The 19,916-nt window shown below is 37.1% G+C and overlaps 1 protein-coding gene across 1 annotated transcript in view; it reads left to right on the forward strand.

Moving 5' to 3' along the window:
* The window catches only part of TRHDE (thyrotropin releasing hormone degrading enzyme), a 391,885-nt gene that overhangs the window by 90,336 nt on the left and 281,633 nt on the right, over positions 1 to 19,916 (forward strand). The window contains exon 3 of the mRNA XM_017510084.2: positions 14,623 to 14,749. Within this exon, the coding sequence (XP_017365573.1) occupies positions 14,623 to 14,749 (127 nt within the window). The remainder of the gene's footprint in view (positions 1 to 14,622; positions 14,750 to 19,916) is intronic.

Raw genomic sequence — 19,916 nt, forward strand, 5'->3', positions numbered from 1 at the left:
CATAATTTTAAAGAAAACTCTAAGTAATCAAGAACCTTAAAGACACTGAATTAGTTGTCAAAACTCTAACTACCATCTCCTCTACAAAAAAGAGCCACCAAGTTCTTACAGTTTTATAGGTATGTTTAGGTATGTTTCACCAACGCTTTAGGAAAAGTTAAATTTTATCTTAAACAAAAGAAGAGAGCCTTCCTAACATGACTAAGTACATGTACTCCACTCCCACCTCCCCAGGAAGGCAAACAATTTGACACTAGAAAACTTATTACTATAATTTACTACCTTGTGACAAGATCAGATCAAAAAAAAAAAAAAAAAAAAGAAACATATCTGAATGGAGGTGAAGAAACTCTTAGAAAAATCCAACACTATTCATGATACAATTCTTGGCAAACAATGATTGAAGGGAACTTCCTTATCTTGCAAGCAAGAATTATTGTTGATAGTGAAACAGTAAAAGCATTTCAAATAAAGCCAGAAATATAACAAGGGTAGCGTTTTCCGTAGTTCCTATTTGGTATTGTTCTAGAAATCCTGACTGAGACAAGCAAATACAAAACAACACAGAAAAACTATTTGAATTAATTGAATAAGTTGACTTGTTTCAAAGTCACTTTAGAAAAATCAATAGGTAGCTAATATCAGAAACAATAGATTAGAAATTTGATTTTTCAAATCCCATTTACAGTAACAACAAACCAAACCATAAGGTATCTAAAAGCAAATCTAACAGAAGTTGTGCAAGGCTTATACAGAGGAAATTGTTAAAGTTAGAAATGGGTCAAAGACTGAAATAATCAAGAGATCTTATTCAAGGGGATAAATGCTAAGATCTAATATTTTGAAGGTATCAAGTCCTTATGGAAATCCAGTGCAATGCTAGCAACATTTACAGTAAGATTTTGTGTACAAATGTGGAAAATTATCCTAAAATTCATAGAAAATAATAATGACATTTTGAAAAAGAATAAGGAAAGGGTTTTGGCCTTATGAAGCTTTGGGATTTATTGCTTAGTTTTAGTGATTACAAAATGTGCTATTGGCACCGTGAGAGACTGACTAGCCAATAGGAAACTATGAAGAGCCCAGTATATATGAGAACTTGATATGTGCAGGAAGTGCATTGTAAGTCAGTGGGAAAGGCAAGATCATTCAATAAATAGTACAGAGACAATTGATTATCCACACAGAAAAAATAAAATGAGATCCCTATGTCACAGCACTCACACAGTACATTCCACATGAATGGAAGCCCTGACTTTGAAAAGCAAAAGTCTTAAACTTTTAGAAGAAAACAAACTTTTGACCTTGAGGGCAATGAATGATTTCTTTAAAAAGACCCAGAAAGTACAAACCCTAAAGAGAACATTTTGATGTTTGACTACTTCCAAAGTAAAAAATTCTGTTTGATCAAGGCCATAATGTACAAGACTGTTATAGACTGGGGGAAGATTTTTGCAAATCGCACATTGACAAATGATTACCATCCAGGATATACAAGAATTTCTGCAAATCCTAAAAAGATAAATGATCCAGTGGTAGAATAGACAGGTAAAATAGGCAGTTTGCAGAACAAGGCAGTTTGCAGAAGAGAAAAAATTCAGAGCCAATAAACATATAAAATGATGCCCAACCTTACTATAATCAGAAATATGCAAATTACAACTAACAATGGAACACTATTTCATACCCAAAAATCTCAAAATAGAACTTTGGTGAGGATTTGAGGAAGCAGGGCTTGTACTGGAAAGATGTAAATTGGTACAACTCTTTTGAAGAGAAACGGATAATAGCAAGTAAAACTGAGTAAAAGACAAATATAAAATGCATTGAAAATATACTGTACAGTTGACAGTGGAAGCCGATACTTCATGGCCATGGGTAATTCTAGAGCAGGGGGAATGGGAATAAGATGAAAGGAGTGTGTTGTAGTTGTAATATTTTACATATTTTTAAAATTTAATTTAACGTTCTGGGGTACATGTGCAGGATGTGCAGGTTTCTTACATAGGTAAACGTGTGCCATGGTGGTAGTTTGCTGCACCTATCAACCCATCACCTAGGTATTAAACCCTGCATGCATTAGCTATTTATCCTGATGCTCTCCCTGCCCCCATCCCCGCCACAAGCCCCAGTGTGTGTTGTTCCCTTCCTGTGTCCCTATGTTCTCATTGTTCAGCTCCCACTTATAAGTGAGAACATGCAGTGTTTGGTTTTCTGTACTTGCACTAGTTTGCCGAGGATAATTTTTGTATATTACTGTCTGTTTCTCCTTTTACTTCTTTGTTAATTCTTCTGTGGAATTGCTCTCTAAAGTTCTTTTTATTGTGTCCTCCACACCTTTTAGAAGAACATTAATTTTACCATGTTAAAATCCCATAGAATTTATTCATGTGTTTTGTTAAAACTATATGCTTTGGAGGTGAAAAATTCAGATATTTTAACAAAATTGATGTGTCAAACTGAATAAAAGATCAGATTTTGTGCTCTGACATGCATTATCTATAAATGCCAATAGTTATATTTGATAGATTTGTTGGAAAGACCCAATAAAGTGTAAAAGATAAAAAATATCCAAAGCATATGTGGAAAATATCAACATTAAATCTGTTTGAGGTATAAGAGTAATGTTATATTATTCTTTGTACTTTTCTATATGAGTAGGTGTTTTATAATTTATTTAATGAAAGAGTTGAATGAAGAGGTATGAGAACTGATACAGTCAAGATTTTAAGGACATGGATAAGTGGCTGTTCTTGGAATTCATTCCTCTCAGAAACCTATATCAGTCTTACATCCTCACTTTATATTTTTCCTCAAATGTCTTCTGAGTGATGCTTTCCTTGGCATTGGACATTATTATTATTTTTTTTTGAGACGGAGTTTCGCTCTTGTTACCCAGGCTGGTGTGCAATGGCGCAATCTCGGCTCACCGCAACCTCTGCCTCCTGGGTTCAAGCAATTCTCCTGCCTCAGCCTCCTGAGTAGCTGGGATTACAGGCATGCACCACCATGCCCAGCTAATTTTTTGTATTTTTAGTAGAGACAGTGTTTCACCATGTTGACCAGGATGGTCTCGTTCTCTTGACCTCGTGATCCACCTGCCTCGGCCTCCCAAAGTGCTGGGATTACAGACGTGAGCCACCGCGCCCGGCCGGCATTGAACATGTTTTAATCCCCTTATCTGCTTTATTTTTATGTTGAAAACAGTATTTAACATTCTATAAATTGTATTTATCTGGCTATTACTTCTCTTTCCTATGAGAATGTAAGATTTCCACAGCAGAATTTCCTCTTGTTTGGTTCACTCTATGTCCTCAGCACCTAGGAGAAGTTCTGGGACAGGGTAGCTTCTTAATAAATATTTGTAAAATGAATGAACAACAAATGAATCTGAGGTTCTTACCCTGTATGACAGAGGGATGCTTGGATCATTAAAAGATGCAGGAGAGATAATCGGTGAAGGCAGAATGCTGTGCTTAAACTGCATGGTGTTGATTTATAGAGGAAGATGGTATATGTCAAAGTGAGGTCAGCAGGCCTGGAAATTAAGGAATCAAAGGACTGACGGGCCAAACTAAATTGATACTGAATTCAACTCAGCATTCAGCCCCTGTATTTACAAATAGATGAACTTGGCTGTCAGTCTTGCTGAAGAAGTTTGATCAGGCGTAAAATAGATAGCTTAATAAGGAAATTCTTTAAATTTATTCTCTCGCTTTAAAAACAAACAAACCAACAACCACAAAGTGCAATTCAGTTTACTAGAAAAAAAAAAGAGGTACTCTATTTCAGAGGGATTAAATGCTACTGTTTTATCTGTGGGCTGTGACAGAATTAAACAACTTTTTCTGATTCCCAAACATTGGATCTGACTTATCTGTTGTTTATTGCTTGTTGTGCAGCAGAAAGATTAGTCGTTAGAGTTAAAAATAATAACAGCCGTGTTGACTGTATTTTCATTGAAGACTCTGATGTTGAAATAGATTTAAGAAAACATGATACATATTTTTTCCTGTTAGGCTTTTGCTAAATATTTCTTTCAAGTTTTGAGGTTTGCTTGTTGTGGGGCCAAATGAACAAAACCTTCTTCAGGTGACTCTAATCCAGTGGTTCTTCAAATTTAGAATATATATGATTCAACTGTGAGTTTGTTCAATGCAGGGTCCCACCTGGGAGAAAGGATTCAGAACTTGTGGTGTGGGGGGGCCCAGGAACCTGAGTTTCAAACAATGACCTTTGGTGATTCTGATGCAAATATTGGGAGACAACATTTGGAGAAAAAGCACTATAGATGAGTTTAACTTTTTAAAATTATTTCATTTTTCTGTGTACCATTTACATGTATTAATGTATTGCAAGTGTGGTAATAATACAGGTGAGTAATACAGGTGTACCAAAGTTAGCAGTTTGAAAGCTGTAAAGAATTATATCTACAATAAAGAGAGGAGCACAAAAATGAACACACACTGTGCTCCCACAGGAAGTTGAAAATCTATTATGAAGCAGTGAATTAACTGACAAGAAGATAAGAAGGTGTAATATATTAGTTTCCTATTGTAGCTGTAATAAACTATGGCAATTCAGTGGCTTAACGCAACACAAATTTATTATCTTACTCTTCTGGAGATTCGAAATCCACAATGAGTTTTACGGTGCTAAAGCAAGGACTGTGCAGGGCTGGTCCCTGTGGAGGTTCTATAGGGTGGCCTGGTTCCCTGTCTTTCCAGCTTCTAATGCTTCATGTGTTGCCTTCCCTGGCCCGTGGCTCCTTTCTCCATCTTTGCATCTTCTCGTTTCTCTCTGCTTCTGCCATTCTATTGCCTTCTCCTCTTCTGTGGTCCAAAGTCTTTCTGCCTCCCTCTTATAATGACATTTGTGATTGCACTTAGGACTGACTTGGATAATCCAGGATAATCTCCAGTAATCCAGAAATCTCTTGATTTAATCACACATGCAAAGTCCCTTTTGCTGTAGAAGGTAACATTAAGATGTAGCTCTCTTTGGGGGCCATCACTTAGCCTACCACATATTTAGAAAAATGTGACAATATCAGTGTAAATATAGCAAAATCCTGCCCTTCCATAGAAGTCCCTGTAAGTAACTTAAACTTGTGAATTCCACAGCTTAGTAAGTAAATGTGAAGTGATTTACAAGAAGAGACTGTACAGTTTGCCACAGTGCTAATTTCCTTGCCTGAAGCAAAATGCAGTTGGAAGATGTAATCAATCTATTATAGCAACATTTTAGAACTAGAGTGGACAAGGACCTTCAAAGTTTATTGCCATTTTATGGGAGTCAGAAACATGTTGTCAATCCCTGTTGGGTTCAAGGCATTGTATTAGACATAGTAAGGAGTGAAAGGGAAAGACAGACCCAATGATTAAGAAACTTAAAGTCCTGTAGAAAGATGAGCCAAACACACTTTAAGTATAAGGAGCCTACAAACCTGTAAAATAAGGGCCACAGGGCCCAAAAAGAACCACTTAGTATGTAGCAAAACTGTTTCAGAATTCTTAGTGTTTTTCTTATGAATTTTTAGTAAAATTCTATAAAGAGGGAAAGGGGAAGTACAAGCAGGGACAGGCCATCAGAGCAACTTGATTAATGACAATACTCTGGATTTACCTTATAACAGTGTTTGCTATGGTGCAAAATGTAGTATAAGGCTGACTTTTGACCTCAGTAAGGAAGTCTAAATAATTGTTCTCAAAATACCTATTATATGTATCTGTGGTGCAGATTCTTGGTGAGATTCACCAAAAGGCTCCGACATTTCTGTCTGCAATGTGTTTGTGTTAGACTGATAGGTTTTGCGGTAGTTGTGGTTTTCATATCATCATGTACCTCATTCTTAGCACTGAGATTTTATTACCCATCCATCACCAGTTGTGCATTCTCCTCCTTCTCAGAATGAGCTCCTCGACTATGGTGATGGAGAGTGCCTATTACTGGCTGTTCTTGCTAAAAAAAAACAGAACAAATTCCTCACCTGTAATATTATGCTTTTCTACTCGCTGGCCTTCTTGTCTCAATGCCTTTTAGGTTCTGTTGCCTAAATAATCTCCCTTGTCGTTTTCAATCATGTCACTCTGCCTCAACTCCTCAACACTGCAGTGGCTCTCAACTCCTCAAACCCACATGTCCAGTCTTCATAAGAGAGGTTGAGGCCTCTGCCACATGCTACTGCGGGGCCAGTGTCTTCCCCTTCCTCCTTCCAGCCTCTTCTTTATGTTTATTGACTCCTGAATGTGAATCTTGGCATGAATTCTCTGTTCTGTTAGACTATCGTGTAGTATTTATTTCATTTTTGCTTAGAAAAAAAAGTTATCTTCTGAATGTAAATAAGACGAATACTCCTGGGTTTTTAGTATCTTGTTTACAACATCCTTTCCTCTTTGTATCAACCTGCTCCTTTTTCCCTGGCTTGTTCTGTTTTCCAGATTTGTAGGATGAACACCCAAATCAAATTATATTCACATAGGTGAATTAATTCAGCTTTACTGGCTGCAATTCAGTACATTGTAGTTTTGGAATTATTTAAGACAGGGACTAGTTTTTCAGTAGGCAAAAGGAAAAGTAAATGTATTGTTATAGTGGTATTTTAAAGCTGTAAAATAATTACTATGTCTTCCAAAGTTTCTAATGTACTCTTGCAGCATAAAATTTTCGCAGAGAATAACTCTGGCAAGTCAAAGGTTTATTTAGCTTAAAGTACCAAATTACAAATGTTAAATTAGATAAAATGTTATTTAAGTCTTTAACAGGTGCACTACTGTTGTAAATGTTTTTTTTCTTTTTCTTGAGTGTGTAGTGTAACTATACACTGTTTCACATAATTATATAACAACTACCACAACTCACTTTTAGACAACAAATAATTAATACAGTCTAGAAGAAAGGCTTTAGACAGAGAGATTTAGTTTCATTCCCTTGAAAGAGAATCAATGACTAGAAAATCTCTTCAAATTCTTAACAAAATCAGAATTTTTTGCTAACTCCAGGTAGTTTATGACAATAAACTTAAAAAGTCTGCAGGGTACATTAAATTATTAGAAGATAGTCCCTAAATTTATTTAGTAGAAGATTTCATAATATTTCCGACAACTGAATATGCCTTCTCATATTTTTTGCATTATATTGCAATTATATATGTATTTTTACCTTTCAAAAATTTTAGTACAATGAAAGGTAGAACTTTATATGTAAGAATTTGAATAATTGCTCATCTTTCCTTTCATGGGACTCTGACGCTGTTCCGCATAGCCAACGTCTTGTTAGAGAGAGCTTTTCTGAAGAGCTCATGTAAATTAGGTCCACTTTGTTATTCTAAACTGTAGGACCATGTTATTGTGTCTCCCCCAGTGGACTACAAGCTTCTTGAAAGAAGGGAGCTTTTGTCTTTTGCTTCTCTTTGGACACTCAGCATATGAATAGTGAGCTGACCTTTAATAGACCCTTATTAACTATTAACTGACCAAATAAATGTCTCATCGATGAAATCCTTTAACAGTCTTTGATGTTCTTTTTCTAAATGGCACAGCTATGAGACATAATTAATTCAAATCTATCTGAAGTTCTCTTCCATTTTGACACCTTCCCAAAGAATATTCTACCCTCCTAGTGTTGACTATCTGGCACCAGCGCTGTTTCCTACCCTTGTGTACATGGCCAGCATTCCACAGATGGTGGCACTTTTTTCTGCCAAGTCCAGATGTGGTCTCAGGATTCTTCCCAACATGTGCTCTAAGCAGCCACCCACATTGTCAGGATAGCTGAAGCTTTATTGCCATCTTTGACTTGTGGGAAAGTGAGATGACTAAAGGGATTGAAAATACCTGCCTTTAGTCTGTTTTTCCTTTCAATGATAAAAATACTTAAAATTCTGTAACAAGATGACATAAACATATTTATAGCAAGCCATGAAATTACAGAGTAATGGCCTCTAGGTCCCCTGGAAACACCAATAGGAGCTCCCATTTTATTCTAAGGAATCAAAAATTTGTAGTCGTCCACTCCACCTTAGCTCATCACTATGGTGTATTGCCACCAGGGTGGCGCCATAAGAATATTTTTCTACAGCCAGCCTCTGTTTGGTATTGGTTATTACAGTGATTTCTGATTTTTCAGTACCAAGTTCATGGCCAGTCAGGAAAACAAAAGAATACTCAGGAGTAAAGGAGAGAGAAAGACAGCTGAACAGTTGGTTTGTGTTTTCAAGGGAAATAAAAAATGTAAAGGAGTAAAACTGTGTGAAGAAAAAAAAACCTTTGAATTATTTTTTATTCAGAATAAATGCAGACTAAATGAGAATAATTTTGGTATATTTCTATGACACACCAATCTCTCGGACATAATATGATAAATAGATAACGATAAACTATAGCCCCTGGAAGGAACTTTGAGCTGAGACCCAGAAAAGTTAATGACTCTCACAACTAGACAGTAGTTAGTGAGAAAGTTAACCCTCCAGTCCCTGCATGCCATTCCTTAGTGTAATGTCCTTTCCACTGGACTAAATGTTCAGGGAGTTTGGTTCATATTAATTGTTGGAAGAAGCTATGCAGAGGAAGAGATAAAGCCTAGTAGGCAATTTACAGTTTCAGAGCTGGGCTCTTATCATGGAATGTCAGGAAATGCCGCAAATAAGCAGGTGTAGTAAAATTATATTTTATTGCTTTTGAGTAATAACTATGTTTATGAAGATTTACTCTCTATATTATGATTAAGTAGGACCTAGTTACTCTAAAAGAAGAAAACAACTGTGATTTTTTTCACAGTATAAAGTGAATTATTGAACAAAATTCACTTGATTAACCATACAGGAATTACTCAGTTTGCAAAATATTTTGGACTTATCTCATACTTATTCAGCTGGGTCTCATGTGTTCCAGCAGGTCACTGGAGTGAGATGCTCTAGTACAAATCAGATGAATGATAGTTTTTAAGTAAAAATGCAACTGCAATTGGCTTTACTTTGTAACTAAAGGACATGTTCAACGAGTGTTGGGACCGATTGAATAAATCCATCTATTTTTCTGCATTCCTACTGGCATCTCTCCAGCCCAAACCACTGTCATCTTTCACCTGGACTTCTACGATAGTCTAACTCATGTCCTTTTATTTGTTTCTGTTTCCTCCTAATCCATCATCTTCACTGCGGCCAATGTAGTCTGCTGAAATCTAATTCTGATCATGTCATTCTGTGGATGAAACACTTAAAATGACTTGCGTGTACCGACGGTATTCAATTAGTATTTTGCAATTTGGTTTACAGACACTTGTGTAATATGTTTTGCAGCTTCTCTTTACTTCTCCAGTGTCGCCTATCACAATGTATCTCCTCATTTTTCTAATTAGTCTTTCTCTCTGCAGTTTTAACAAGCAGCTTTCTATATCCCAGTTCACCTGGTATAGGTGGTTGTGATTTTTTTGAAATATGAACTAATTTTTTCATGTTCTGGCTTAATATCCTCCTATGAATGCTCACACTTTTTTTTTTTTTTTTTTTTTTTAATGGTATTTTTTTTTTTTTCTTAGTTTTGTTTTTTTTTTTTAAATTTTTTCTCCTCCCCCCCTCTACTCCCTCGGTTCAAGCAATTCTCCTGCCTCAGCCTCCCAAGTAGCTGAGATTACAGGCATGTACCACCACGCCAAGCTAATTTTTAAATTTTTAGTAGAGATAGGTTTTGCCATGTTGGCCGGGCTGGTCTTGAACTCCTGACCTCAGGTGAGTTACCTGCCTTGGCCTCCCGAAGTGCTGGGACACAGGTGTGAACCACTGCACTCAGCCAATTCCCACACATTTAAAAATAATGCCCTAGCATTCAGTAATCCTTTTAAGGTCACTTAGTATTTGGTCACAACCATTGCCACAGTATGTATTGTTACTTTAGTCTGGTATATCGTGCCTCTCTTGGTAGCTTCCTGTGTCCAGCTTATTCTTCAAGATTCAGCTGAAGCTCCCCCTCCTCTAAGATGGGTCCTTATTATATACTTCCTACTTCTTTAGGACCTATACGTACCTATGAGATTCACTCATTTGTTCATTTATTCATCAAAGGTGTATATGCTAGGCATTTGAGAGGCTAAATGAACAAAATATTTTGACTCACAAAACTGGGTCTTTCATGTGGCTTGATCTAATAGATAAAAATCTTTGCCCTCATGCAATGTAAATTCTGGAAAAATGGTAGCAAGAAACAAAATGAATAAATAAAACATGTATTTTGCTAAATGGTGGTAAGTGCTTTAGGAAACAATAAGTCCAGAAAAGGAGATAGAAGGTCCTGGGGTCAGAGGGAAGGATGATTTTCAGAAAGTGTGGGATTTGGACAAGTATCTAAAGAAGAAGGAGGATCTAGCTGTGGGGCTATCTAGGGTCGAACTCAATATCCTTGATCAAAAATCTCTCTGGTATGTTTGAGGAATGACAAGGAAGATAGTGTTATGAGTGGATTGAAGTTAGTTTGGAGCAAAGTGCTAGAATATGAATCCAGAGAACTAAATGGGACTAGATTTCCATAGGATATTTTGTGTCCTTGTAAAAACCTGGGTTTCTACTGTGAGAGGAGAAGCCGCCGAAGGAGTAAAAGCAGAAGAGTATATGATTTGATGCTGATTTTAACAAGAAAGTTTTCATTTCTGTATATATAACAGCTTGAAGGGAGCAAGGGACGAGACATCTGTAGGAAAAGTAAAGCAGTCATTCAGGCAAGAGAGGGAGGAGGCTTGGACCAGGGTGGTAATAGTGAGGTTGTGAGAAGTGGTTGGCTTCTGGATGTGTTTTTAAAGGTGGAGCCAGTAGGATATGCTAATCAACTGCACATGGAGTGTGAGAGAATACGGGAAAACAAAGATGATGCCCAACAACATGTTGGGCATGGACAGCTGAATAGAAGGATGGAATTACCATTAACTGGGTGAGAAAGATTTTAGAAGGAGAAGGTGTGTGTATGGTGTGTGGTGTATGGTGTGTGTGTGTGTGTGTGTGTGTGTGATATCAGGAGTTTGGTTTGAGACACTTGTTAGATCTCCAAGTAGAAATGTCAGGTGGATAGTTGAATTATTGAGCCTGGAAGTCTGAAAAAACTGGATAAAATTTTGGCATCTAAATGATATTTATGACCATGAGACTCGATGTTATCACCAAGGAACTGAGTGAATCAGAAAAGTGAAGAGATCCATCTGAAACCTGGGACCCCTCCAACATGAAGAAGTGATTAAGATGAGTAGTAGGAGGAATCCGGCAGGAGTCTGAGGAGTGGCCGGTGAGACCAATAGAAAAGTAAGAGAAGCAAATAAAATGCTTTAAGGACAGGAAGTGATTGATCAACTATACAAATACCACTCATAGCTGAAGCATGTTGAAGACTGAGAACTGGCCGTTGGATTTGGTATCTTGAGGCCATTAGTGATCTTTATGTGAATAGTTCTGGTAGAGTAATGTGAAGAAAACCTTGTTGCAATGAGTTCAAGGGAGACTAGGAAAAGGGAGTACACATAGGCAAATGCCCTGCTTGCACCTATTGTCCCAGGTTGTAAGTATTCTCAGATATGTTTTGATTTGGCTGTTGACTGAAATGTCCACCCTGGCTATACAGGAAACACTTTCAAAAAGCATGTATGGAAACCATAGCTGGAGGAACTGTGATCAAGAGAGCTTAGATTGGTGATGTGGGAGATAAAGGGGGGAATTTGGAGAATTATGTCTTTGAAATGGCAAGAGGAGATTAAATGTGAAGGGCTTTGCCTTGGAGAGGAGCTTAGTCAGTTCATCCTTTGTAATGGGGGGGGAGGGAGAGCACACTGTTATATTTCTCACATTGTATTTTTGTTGTTAATTAATTTGTTTGTTTTCTACATATTATGAACCTCTTAAAAGCAGTAAGTATAAATGTCTGGTTCATTTTGTGGTAGGAACTTTATTGTTCTATTTCTATTCCCTAGTGCAATGCCTGGCACACAGCGGGTACGTAATAAAGGTTTGAATGAGCAAACGAAGATACTGTGCCAAGCATGTATATATTTTATCTTCCTGTTCAAATTGGATCATTTCCATCAAATCTTGACAACTAGATTAATTTAATTGTGTTTCTCTTGTCTGGGCATACAGATAACTTGACTACCTGGTAAGATTGATTGATAGGAATGGCTGTATTTCCACCAAAAACAGGGAAGTGTCTTAAGGCTAAAAGCAGTGACATTTGCTATATAATTTTAGAGTAGTTCTGGATATGGTTTTAACATGAATCTACTAGATACTTTATGTAGGACCTTTTGAAAGCTATCCGTTCCTCCTCAGTATACATTTTACATTTATGTTTTACCATTCATATGGCAGGTATCATTATCTGCGGTCACAATCTAACTTAATAAATGACAATGTCTTTGATAATGGTCATTGTATCTTCATTGCTTTTTATCTCAATAATGCATGTCTTCTTCATTGCTAAATTAAAAATGCTTAGTCCAGGCTCTGATACAAGGTGGGTGCCAAATAAATATTTGTTGAATGAATGAATGCACAAATTAATGAAGACTGTCTCTTGTGGATGTGGTTGATGCATAGACAGACGAGATCCCTTTTCCTGTTTGGTATGCATACCTTCTAGCTCCCACTACTTTGCTCCTAACAGCTCACACAGGACACCTTCTCCAAAGGACTATCCCTGGGCAGTGAGACCTGCATCACCAAGATGCTCAAGAACCAGAAGTGCTTGGGGTTTTATGTCTTCCCTTTGATAACCAGTAGCCAGTGACAAGGTGTAAGAGTATAGAAGTCTAGTTCTCTTTCCTCAAGGCAGTGTGAACTCACCAGTGTAATTCACACTCCAAAGCTCCTGTGGATCAGGCTGAGTCCAGGACTTCACCTGAAATGGCACTTTTGCTTGGCTTATTATCCTCCATTATCCTGCTTCCCCCATTCCCCTGTAAGTTTCTTCTTAGAGAACTTCTTTATTAAATCTCTTGTACACTCATCCTTTTTGACCTACCTGCTTCCTAGAAACTTTACTTCAGATATTGTATGTTTATTAACAGTTATTGTCAGGGGTGGGGGGTCCTAACCACTGCCTTTTTAAGAGTGCCAAGTTCTACTGTTGTAGATAGTCTCTTCTGATAGTTTTTGGTTTTCTGATACTGCCAGCTGAAAACGTTGGTGAACGTAGACTAAATTTGATATTTCATTTAGCCGTGGGTAGGAAAGTAGCTTTACAATTTCAGTAAATAATTGTTACAGAATTTAGTAAATAACTTACTGCATTACGAGTCTTTTGCACATACGGTCAGAATGTTTTTTCCTTAACTTTTACTCTTTTTGATAACAAACATTTCTGTTCTTTCTTCTTAGGCAGAGATAATAAAGAGTTAATCATATAATCAACTTTTATTGTATCTCATAATAGATTGTGTATAATATGTACAACTTTCTTTTTTTAATTCAATGTAAGTATTCACTTCTGTATACTGAGTAAACCATTTATTTTTTTAGGTATTTGAAAAGAACAAAAATTCCCTTATCTGTAAAATAGGGTTGGAAGTAATGTGTTTTAGAACTGAAAGCACTTTACCAGCCAGCTGGTGGCCAACATCTTCATTTTACAAATGAGAACGTTGGAGACCCAAATAAATTAAGTAATTTGTTCAATATCACCCAGCTTGGTTAGTGGCAGAGTAGGACTAAAATCCAACTCCCAAGCCACTGTGCTCTCTACTGCTCCACAAAATATATATTTCTTATTCACAGAATTGAAATGAGGATTAGGGACCACATCTGTGAAAAATAGATTTAGCCTTTGGAAAGAAAGATGCTGGATAGTTTTATGAAAGCTTTATGAAAACTAATCTCATTTTAACCTTTTCCATACAATTGTTTGTTTTGTTCAGTTTTACTTTACTTGCTTTAGGCTTTTTTTTTTTTTTTTTTTTTTTTTTTTTTTTTTTGGCCAAGGACTAGATAATATATGATGCTTGGTTTAAAAATCAATATTAAGTATCTGGATTGTGTTAGAAATATGAATTACTTCTGCTGAGTTTGAAGCCAGGAGCAGTTGCAGACAGCCTTCCAGAATGGTGATTGCTGTGTACATGAAAAGTTTTCTATCCCTATTTTGCATATTGGGAATAAAGAAAGTTGATTCTAAAGAAGAGAAGGAAGCATAAATCATATACACATTTTTCTCAGTGTATAATACTTTGGAAGCTTGGTACACAACCTATCTTTAACAAACCGTGAATTTTCTCTCCTGCCAAGTCACCATACCCTGCCTACTTTCAGCATAGCCAGGGACCCATTATGCTAATCCACTGTACCTTCCTATCTCTAGCAAGCACATGTAAATGATAACTTTGAATATTTATTTTGATGCAAGGTGTGTAAACCTTCTCAATGTCATCTTGTAAAGCGAGGAAATTGTGACTTGCTCTACTTAGTTACTTCAATTACTTCATTTGTTTAAGATTGGTTCTTTTAGCCACAGCGTGCTTTGCTATAGTGTATGAACAAGAATCCTGTTTAAATTTTGTAGTATTCTAAGTGATTTGTGTAGATACATATTTGTAGGGAAGATAAAACTCACGTGCTAAAAGGCTAAAGTAACTTTTATATATATTTTTAATTAGGTGCGATTATATGCAAGACCTGATGCTATCAGAAGAGGATCCGGGGACTATGCTCTCCATATAACAAAGAGATTAATAGAATTTTATGAAGACTACTTTAATGTGCCCTATTCCTTGCCAAAACTAGGTAAGAATTTTCTTGGTTATTTTATTAGAAAGAGTCCTTGAAGGTAGAATTTCTTCTTCATGTGTTTATTTGAGCCATCCAGAAGCATGACAATTTTGAGATTTATATTTTTAGAGAAGATAAGCATGAAAAAATGATTTCTTTTTTTGAGGTAAAATAAGATTTAGTGTTTCTGGAGTCTTGCCAATAAGTGATCCTAGGAATTAAGAAGGCATTATGTTAGTTTAGGATTCCAAAAGACAAACCAAATATCTGTAATTTGTTGAGTATGTACTATGGAAGGGTGCTTGCCAATATGATATTAAATCAGTAATACTACCATGGGGGTAGGCACAACTAGAAGCTTTTCCATATAAGGGAGTTAAGACCCAGGGAGTTTTCCATTCATCTAAACAGCCAGTAAATGAAGGGATTGGGATTTTAAACTAGGTCTTGATGACTACCAAAACAACTCGGTATTTTACATGGAGAAGACTTTCATTGATTTGTTTCTCTTTTCAAATTTTCACATGTCAGAACTCGATGTATGATATCCCTTAGATTATTTTTGTTTAGTCATATATCTAGTACACTGTTATAGTAAATGGAATACAAATAAGAGAGAAGGGAAACTTGGTAATAATGGAGATTGTATTCTCTGTGAATGTTCTTATATTTCTTCCTTGTACAAAGAGAATGCACTCAGTAATTGTCGGTCAAATGCATAAATACATTAATTTGTTATCTGAATTTGAATGAGGCTACTGCTTTTGCCAGGAAGTGAACAAGACTTTCCAGGAAGTTAGAAGGGTCCCTACATGCATTAGAAATATGGAAGTTGTTTTTCCTTCTCAGAAAACCTGTTTTGAAATATTACATCACAACAGTCCTTTATTCCCCCTCATCCCTCCTCTTCCCTTATCTTTCCCAAGAGCATTTTTGATCAGATTCCATATTAAAGGTATTTCTCATTGGCAAGATTAAAGTGCTTACTTGATCAAAAGTTTTTGTATTTGAACCACAGGTTCTCCTCCCTGTAGAACTGGGCTGCTTTCATTAAAGTACCTGCCTGCTGTGTAGCTTTAATGGTCTTGCAATGAGTAGTTGGTTCAGAAAGTCAACAGAATAGTTGATATTGTTATCAGTGGGTGTGTCACACAGTTTTTATGAGTGATATTACAAAATTCTGAGATCTTTTTGAAATATGTGCTTTTAGAATTCATAGGCAAAATGGTATTTTAAATAGGATCAATGTTTTGTTTTGTTCTGTTTTCCTTCTCTTTTCTCCCTGTGTATCAACTTCCCTATTAGAATCTATTATACTTAAATCTCCCTGGTGGTCACCCAAGGCAGAAAAAAATAATTGACCTTATTTGCATGGAAGGTGGCACTGTTATCTACTCCAGGTATAACTGCTGGGAATTTCCCAGCTTGACCCTAATGTAAAATTCACAAGTGCTTATATTGCAAGTGCAGCAAAAGAAATAAAATGTGGATCCTTATTTGTCCCCTTCACACCAGTAATCAGCAGAGGAACTCAATTTATAACTTCAGGGGATTCCATGTAACTGTCAGCTTGCAGCAGGAAGCATTTCTGTTCCTCTATTTCACTCACAAGTGAACCACGCAGCCTTTCACCTGTAGAAAAGAGTTTTCTTCACCATTACTACTACTTGTTAAGCTACCTTATGGTGTATGTATTTGAATGACTTGACTTATCCCAGCATACTTCTTTTTATATATCTAGGGGAGTTACCATGGCCCATGGTGCTTTGTAAAATTCCTCTTAAAGTTCTACTTATTTTATATATCTACAGATATTTAAATCTCTATGTTAATGGATTTATAAATATGTTTTCTAAATACCCCCTACATAAAAACCCCTAAGCATATATGCATTTTGACATCCCTACTTTCCACTCTACATTATGAATTGTATTTTAAATAAATTCTATGGAGACCAACTTAGTCTTTGTTGGTGATGCATATAGATGTATCCTAGATATCACCTGAGGCTGCCTTGACCCTTCATGTCTAAGATGGTTTTCCAGATCCATTCTACCCTTTCTGCATGCCCTAATTTGTTCTATAAGCATTTATTGAGTGCCTACCATGGACATTTTCCTATGGGAAGCAGATGCACCAGTGAGTGACAAAGGCAAAAATCTCCTCTCTCCTGGGGCTTACATTCTTTTAGGTGGAGACAGAAATTAAAGCAGTTAGTAATATTGATAGCATATCACATTGGAGATACATACCATTAAAAATAAAGCTGGAACAGAGGGATAGGAAGTGTGGGAGACAGATGGGGCATGCAAAAGGGGCTGAGTTTTTAAAATGGGCAATCATGGAAGACTTCATTGGGAAGGTGGCTTTTGAGTGAAGGACTAAACTCAGTGGATATCATGGGACAAAAACTGTAGGCAGAGGGAACAAAGTGCCTAGGCATTGAGGCGAAAGTTTTCCTGGTGTATTTCAGGAACAACAAAGAGGCAAGTGTGACAGGAGCAGAATGAGTAAAGGGGTGAGAAGTTGATGATATGGTTAAGGAGGAATGGGTGGGTGGCAGATCACAGACCATCAGCAGAGCAGGCTGTAGCTTTCCCCTTCCTTCCTCCCTCCCTCCCTGTTTTCCTCCCTCCCCCCCCCCCCCCCCCCCCCCCCTCCTCCCTCCTTCCCTCCCTCCCTCCCTCCCTCCCTCCCTCCCTCCTTCCTTCCTTCCTTCCTTTCTTCTTTCCTTCCTTCCTTCCTTCCCTCCCTCCTCCCTTCCCTTTTGTGAGATGGAAATCTATGGGTCAGTTTTAAGAAGAAGCATTATATAATCTGATTAATATTGTTAAAGGTCATTCTGTGGCTAAATTGAGAATACACTGTAGGGCCATGGTTCTCAATTGGGGGAAAATTTTGTCCCTCTGGGGCATTTGGCAATATCTGGAGACACTTTTGTTTGTTACAACTTGGGAGGTGAGTACAGTGTGTGTTACTAGCAGTTAGTTGGTAGAGGCCTGACTGATACTGTTAACCATCCTAGAATGCACAGAATGGCTCTTTACAACAAAGAGTTATTTAGCCCAAAATGTCAATACTACCAAGGTTGAAAGAATCTGATATAAGATGAAATGACAGAGGCATGACAACCAGCTAAGAAGCTATGGCAAAATTCAGACCAAATATGATGGCTGCTTGGTTGATGATATTAACAGTTAGAGGTCAGAAGTGGTACCATTCTGAATATATATTGAAAGTAGTTACAAAAGCTTTCAATAATGGACGAAATATGTGATTGTAAGAGAAAGAGAGGCATCTAGGGCAATTACAAGGCTTTTGGTCTGAGAACCAAGAGGGTGGAATTGCCATTTACTGAGACAGAAAGATTGCAGAAGGTGATAATTTTTGAGACCGACATGTCTATTTAACATTTAGATGGAACTGTTATATCTGTAAGAAATCCAAGTAGACAGTTGAATTTGAAAATATGGAATTTGGGTGAGTAATCTGGCTAGAGATGTGCATTTGCCAGCATATTATGATGTGTAAAGCTGTGAGGCTCAATGGGATTACCACAGCAGTGAGGGCAGGTGGAAAAAAATAGGAGCAAGCAGGGACTGGTCCCATGTTCGGAGGTTAAAGACTCCTAGGAGTCAGTAACGGCTACTGAGCAGGAGCATATGGTTGATGTTAAGGAAACCAGATATTTGTGGTGTCTGGGACATGGAGTGGAGAAAGCATTTCAAAGAGTAAATAATATTTGTGGTAAATCACGTTAGATGAGGTCTCAGAATTAACTGTTCATTGATGCTAGCAATATGAAGGTCACTGGTGACCTTGACAAGAGCAGTTCGAGAGTACAGACTTGACAGGTGTGCATAAAAGCAAATGGGCATGGGGTTGGGGAGGGGAGACAGTGACTAGAAGCAGTGAGTGAAGATCACATGTTGGCATTTCTGAAAATTTTCAGTGGGGAAGATTCTGGGAATGGGGAGAGGGGGAGACAGGCCTGTGGTATAACAATACCCACCTCTGGAGAAGAGCTATTTCTGCTGAAGTGATGGCATTCTTACTTCACAAATTATCCCTGTTGCAAATCATGTCCAGGAAGGTGCGGAATTTGCCTCTTTCATTGGTTTGCATTAGAAAACCAAAAATGGAAATAAATAAATAAGAAGGCTCTTCACCAGTTGGCCTGACTTTACTGAAGCTTTGGAGGGAATGTTAGTATATGTGAATTTCAGGGTGTTACATTGCAAAACAGACAAACAAGGAAGTAAAACAAAAAAATCTTAGTATTGGATCCTTCTCTTAAAAGTTGTTTTGCTGTTCTGTCACAAACTCTGCAATATCTTCTTTCTTCCCAAATTCTTTTTTATTTCTGATGTGGAGTAGAAATTTCTCTACTGTGGCCTCATCTCATGCTAGTTAATCTCCAAGGATTTGAGTTTCCACCTCAAGTAGTTTATCAGGATAGTTTCCTAAGAGGAATTTTGATGCTAGCTGTTAGGATAATACTTTATTCTTTTTGTTTTATAAAGATACTCTTTTATCATTGTTAAGCCAAAATAAGTAACCAGTGCACACTGTGTGAAAATTTGTTTTTAAATCTCTAAATTAGGTGATTAAAACTATTTGTATGAGGTTTGCAGAAATTTTCTATTTCTTGGTGTTAAATTGTAATAAGAGGTATAGTGCCTACTTAATACAATACAGCAATCCCTTCTATATCTATGTACCCTATTTTTGTAAGAACTCTCAGATGCATGGAGAGTTACTTTAAGAGAAAGTTGTAGACATATAAATATTTGTTATTTTTTTAATATCCCAAACACATATTGATAACAATAACAACTGGAAACTATTTGTGTTTACCAAGTGTGAGCTACTTTTAAGGATTTTGACCATTCTAACCCTTTTTTTTTTTTTTTTTTGGAGACAGAGTCTGGCTTTGTCACCCAGGCCAGAGTGCAATGGCATGATCTTTCTTGGCTCACTGCAACCTCTGCCTCCCAGGTTCAAGTGATTCTCCTGCCTCAGCCTGCCTAGTAGCTGGGACTACAGGTGTTCACCACCACACCCAACTAATTTTTGTATTTTCACTAGAGTCGGGGTTTCACCACGTTGGTCAGATTGATCAGGAACTCCTTACCTCAGGTGATCCACCTGCCTCAGACTCCCAAAGTTCTAGGATTACATA

The sequence above is a fragment of the Cebus imitator genome, unplaced genomic scaffold (genome assembly GCF_001604975.1).
Source record: "Cebus imitator isolate Cc_AM_T3 unplaced genomic scaffold, Cebus_imitator-1.0 Scaffold429, whole genome shotgun sequence".
Classification (NCBI taxonomy): domain Eukaryota; kingdom Metazoa; phylum Chordata; class Mammalia; order Primates; family Cebidae; genus Cebus; species Cebus imitator.